General features: G+C 40.5%; 1 protein-coding gene across 1 annotated transcript; it reads right to left on the bottom strand.

Annotated features, from left to right (window-relative positions):
* Positions 1–255: 255 nt before the first annotated feature.
* Positions 256–3,630, bottom strand: LOC120295326 (salicylate carboxymethyltransferase-like). The gene is made up of 4 exons (XM_039316348.1): positions 3,552–3,630; positions 2,555–2,986; positions 2,035–2,289; positions 256–657 (listed from the first exon to the last, which is right to left on the bottom strand). The coding sequence occupies exons 1-4, from the start codon at positions 3,624–3,626 to the stop codon at positions 298–300; spliced, it is 1,122 nt and encodes a 373-aa protein (XP_039172282.1). The 5' UTR covers positions 3,627–3,630; the 3' UTR covers positions 256–297.
* Between the last annotated feature and the right edge of the window lie 1,475 nt (positions 3,631–5,105).

Below are 5,105 nucleotides of genomic sequence, written 5' to 3'. Positions count from 1 at the left end.
ATAAAAACTATAGAGCCAACTGAGAAAATATGAAGAGTCACTAAATTAGATGCAACATCTCAAGAGATATGGAAAATTGGGGGAAAGGAAAATCTTTAAATTAAATCTCAAATGTCAAGCCCTTCAACTTGCAAGTCTCTTGTTCTTTACTCAAGATAAGACATAAGAAGTAATACAAGTAAGACAGGCACGCCTTCTTCAAATAATTATGAACGCACCTATGACATTGGTATTCCAACTTCACCATATAGTACATATATCTGCAAAGTAATTATTCGTAATTTCTTGGCAATTCATCTAGGTGATTTTCTTTAGCGAAATGACGACATTGACGAATGCATTCTTCTCCTTGGACATGCGATCAGCAAGTAGAGCCTCATACCTCTTAAAGACCTCATCAATAATCTCTTTACCAAAGTGATAAATAAGCAAGGGCTCGGCCACAGCTCTCATGCATTGGGCCAAATTGTGTCCCCCATCCTTCAAGACAATATCAGAGTCAGAATTGGTGGCAAGTATACTCCAATTCACTTCGGATGCTTCCAAGCAATCAATTGAGAATGACCCTTGCTTTTGGACCATCCCTTGTACTTCTTTTGGTGAGGGTGTGTACTGAGGGATGTTGAAGGAGTCTAGTTGCTGTTCTTCTACAAGTCCCTGGATTAGTGCAAATGTAGAATTTTAGATTTTCCAACCAAAGAAGTGACAACTGCAAAAACATTAGCTGTTACCGTAATATCATAACAAAATTCACAGTTACTTGTCTATGTTATTATTGCACAATGATAATACATGAAGTTTCTTATCATGTAAATGTTGATTCCATTTTAATAAAGTCTACACTAGCCTAACGAGGGAATAAGAGTGCGCTCGAAGCACCTCATAATTTTATCTCTCATTCTCTGATTTTCTGGGAAATTAGCAAAAAGTCAAAACCCATTATACTTATTATAATTTAGTCATAAATCTTTTAATTTTGCCAATTTAAACATAAGCTTTTTAATGATTAGCTAATTTAGTAATAAATTTTTCAATCTGCTAGTTCAATCCTAAATCTTTTTGACAATTTATCAATTTAGTTACTCTAGCTATTTTGGGCGGAAATCGCTAACGTGGCGATCTAATCAGCACTAGCTATCTTAATGTCGACGATTTTATTAATTTTCTTAAGTTTTTTCTTCTTCTTCTTTTTTCCTTTCCTTTTCTTTTACTTTTCCCCCTTTTTCCCTCCACGGGCATGACCCTTGCCTAGGTAAGGGTTGCGCTTGCCAGAGGTCAATGATGGGGACCCTTGCTTGAGGCTAGTGAGGGAGAAACCTTGCTAGGGTAATCGTCACCTCGGGCTGGCAACCTCCATTAGCCATCCCTGAAGACTAGCAATGACCAATCGAGTGAAAAAAGAAAAAAAAAATTATAAAAAGCGTTCACTTTAACGCTAGCCGTGTTATTTAGCATAGTTGGTGTTTGATAGATCGCTACGTCAACGATTTATAGTCATAATTAGCCGGAAGGATTAAATTGGCAAATCATTTTAAAAAATTAGGACTAAATTGTATATATGCAAAAGGTTTATGACTAAATTGACACAATTAAAATGTTTAGGATTAAATTGACTAAATTGAAAAGTATAGAACTTAAATGGCACAAGTGTAATAAGTTTGGAACATTTTTTTTTTTTGCAATTTTCCCTTGATTTTCTCGAATACATTCCTAAGCAAGAGAAATGGGATTATTCTTGTAAGATTTTCAGATTGGAATTTTGCTTTCGATCAGAGAATTCATGTGCAAATCTTAACTATAGGTTTGCAAGAAAATTCTTGATGTTATCTAACATAATCAAAGATTATGTTTGATTTTACTGAGTGCAGAAACAAAAATTATTCCCAAGGGACTCGGCAAATTTCACCGGCCTGGTAGGATGTGCCAATTTTTTATGTGATATAAATTATTCACGAGAGCTAACAAAACTAACCTCCAATTTAACTTAATGTGTCCATGACGATTCAAGTGCTATTTTGATATTTTATTTGTTACCTCTGAGACCATCTGACTGAGAGCAATAGCTAAGAGCTCCCAAATGTAACAACACTCTTTACTTGAAGGATCGTCACTTCTTCGACCCAAGAGGGTCAACACCATACGTCCTCCCACCAGTAACTCTTGCCCACGACATTCCAAGAAAGTCGAGAAGTCCCTCTGAAATTGCTCGTAGTATGCCCTAAGCACCTTAGGAGGGCTCGATCTCGCCATGTATATGTTGCCTTTGTTTCCCTCTAGTCCTTGTGGGACCTGAGGAGGGAGGGAGGGAGGGAGAGAGAAAAAAAGTGAGCGAGTTTGATTTCCAAGCACACCCCTCGTTTCTTCATAAAAGAGTATAAATTTCCTAGAACCCCAAAATAGACCTTTTGGGTGTCTCGACTATTATTTGCTTGACTCTACCCTTAAAAAAGGGTTAGACAAAAGTTTCCAGAAAACAACAATAATAACAATGATAAAAATAGTGTTTCTCGACATATATTTCCCATTAGGTTTACAAACTGAGACAAAAAATTACCTGAGATAGCCACATGAGGCTATACGAAGAATGAATCAAGTGCAGGCTCTCTCGAGCGAACAATCTTCCATAGAATGAACCAGGAACGCCATTGACGAAGCACGGCAACGTTGCTGACACTCCATACTTGCTCTTCAATTGCTCGCTCAGCTTCCCTTGGAATCTTGGCAAGAAGCTGCTGAAGAGGGTGTTGAAGTCGTTCCCTGGGAGATCGTTCAAGAACACTTGGAACTCCGGCAGCTCGTGCTTCATTGCCTTGCAGAGATCAATCACGATGTTGATGATCTCGGACACAGCGAAAAGAGCATTGGGACCGGTGGAACAACCCAAGTCCGCAATGGCAAGGCTCGTCGGTAAGGTGGCAGCAACAGTGGAGAAGAGAGCTGTGATGGCTGCCTCCATTATGGGTTTCGTCATCGATATCACTTTTCTCTACAAAAAGAAAGGAGCGCATTCACTCAATATAAAGAAAAAAATTCGTGTCTTTAATTTTTCATATATAAAGTCTTTAATTTTTCATATATAAAGTAATAAATCCCAAAACTAGCCAATATATCCAGCGATATATCCGCCGGCAGTCAAATAAAATGAAATAATATTGCAGATTCCATGCAATTTCTTTGTGAATTCAAATTAGATCATCGGAAAGGGTTTGTCCAATATTGCATTGATTTTGCAAGATCTAGTACTCTCATATAGCCTCTAGTGTACATTCTTTTTCAAGAGAAATCTTGTTGATTGAAAAGTGTATCTAGGAATTAGGGTCATAAGTTCAATTATTGAATAATAAGTAAAATAATCTCAAAGGGCATGGTAAATTGGCTTCTTCATGCATATAGAATTTCAAATCTTGGTAAAACAAAAAAAAAAAAAAATCCTAGTTTGCTATAAAATGAAGAAATCATGTTATGGTGCACATAAGATTGAAATAATCAAACATTAAATGCAGATTAATCCAAGATTTGCGGAGCCCACAGGGGGGCAATGAGAGATGTACCGGAAGCAATGAGTTGTTAGCATAACTTGTTTCTCCCATTCCTCCATTCATGTGCAGTACTTGCACGACTTCCATCTCACCCGTGAGTTCCGTCTCTCTCTCTCTCTCTCTCTCTCTCTCTCTCTCTCTCGTACGCGTGTGTGGCGTTGCTTTAGTTGGCTTGCATTTGAATTGGTACGGGGCTCTTATATTTATACAGTTTTGGGGTACTTTGTCTCGATGTTCTGCATTGATTGCAAGTTGCAACTTGAGCCTAATTGTGTGAAAGATGCATGGGCATGAGCTGACACGCAAATATCCACTTTGTGGAATTTTCTTTCCCTTTTGAGCTGTACTTCAAGATAAAGATAAGTGTATAAGAGTACAGAGGAAATATTCAGAGGCTTAAAGACTGTCATTTAAACAACTGATATTATATGTATATTTTTTTTACTTTCAATCATTCACAATTTGACACATGTTCATTCGTTTATGCAATTGATATAAAGGATCATTTTTAAGAAATGCCCTTTTTAGATCATTTATATTTCAGAAAACAAACTGTGTAGAAATTGCACAAGTCATTTGAAGTTTCTATTATTAAAAAAAAAAAGTACACATAGATCCGTAGAATCACAGCACAAAAAGTTAGATTGCTGGTGCATTTTGTGTTTTGTGGGGCCTAACGTCGACTAATCTTAGATTAGGGAGTTTAAAGAAACTCTGCAACAAGGTTGTTTCCAATCTAGTAAATATGGAGGGCTGATCATTTAGTTCGCCTCCACCAATCAGAATCCACTTTACTTGCCCCGACCACGACGTCCACTGGTAGGCTCCGCTTCGATCCACCGCTCGTGTAGTGGACGACGTACGGGGAGGAGGAGGAGCGAGGGAGCTCCAGATACGTCACCAGGCCGGTGATGAGCTCCGTGCCGCTGGACTCCGCGTGCGAGCAGAGGAAGGAGTCGAGGACCTCGCGGCGGAGCACGGCGATGAACTCGTGCGGCCTCAAGGTCTTCCCGAAGTCGACGGTGATGTTCGATGGCGTGATGACCCTCATCTCAGTGACGTGGCGGTCGACAAGGCTGGGCGGGAGGTTGAACTCGTCTAGCATGCAGAGCGGGATGGTGCCGCCGCAGGGCTTGGCGGAGGAGGGGCTGCGCTCGATAGGAAGGTCTCAACGCCGCCCGAGGCGAGGGACTCGACGGCGGAGGACCCAGCCGGCCCGCTGCCAATGACGGCAGCGTGGAGCTTGTGATCGGGGAGGGGCGGGTTCTTCAAGGCGGCGATGGTGAGGGGGCGTGTGGAAGGCTTGCGCGGTTGCCGGGTGCCGAGGTGGAGGGAGGCGAAGTGGTGGTGGAGAAATTACTTCAAGAAATATGCTAAAGTCTCTGTTAATGATCAGCCCTCCATATTGTCAACCAATAGATAAGGATTGCTTTTAACACTAATCAGCTATAATTTAGTTCGCCTTAAGGATTCAATTTTCTTTTGGTCCTACGTCCTCGTGCTGATTAGTGTGCCACTATCCCATGGGAGCTAGAGGAAAGACCACAAAATGAGAGCTTTAAGATC

Source organism: Eucalyptus grandis, chromosome 7 (genome assembly GCF_016545825.1).
Source record: "Eucalyptus grandis isolate ANBG69807.140 chromosome 7, ASM1654582v1, whole genome shotgun sequence".
Lineage (NCBI taxonomy): Eukaryota > Viridiplantae > Streptophyta > Magnoliopsida > Myrtales > Myrtaceae > Eucalyptus > Eucalyptus grandis.
Note: the sequence above shows the minus strand (reverse complement) of the source record. Positions and strands in the feature narration are given on the sequence as shown.

Excerpts from the sequence above, each read along its gene's own strand:
- LOC120295326 (XM_039316348.1), bottom strand. The coding sequence starts at position 3,626 with ATGGAAGTCGTGCAAGTACTGCACATGAATGGAGGAATGGGAGAAACA. Across the intron at positions 2,987-3,551 it reads CTAACAACTCATTGCTTCCG|AGAAAAGTGATATCGATGAC; the intron begins GTACATCTCTCA and ends TTCTTTTTGTAG. Across the intron at positions 2,290-2,554 it reads GCCTCATGTGGCTATCTCAG|GTCCCACAAGGACTAGAGGG; the intron begins GTAATTTTTTGT and ends CTCCCTCCTCAG.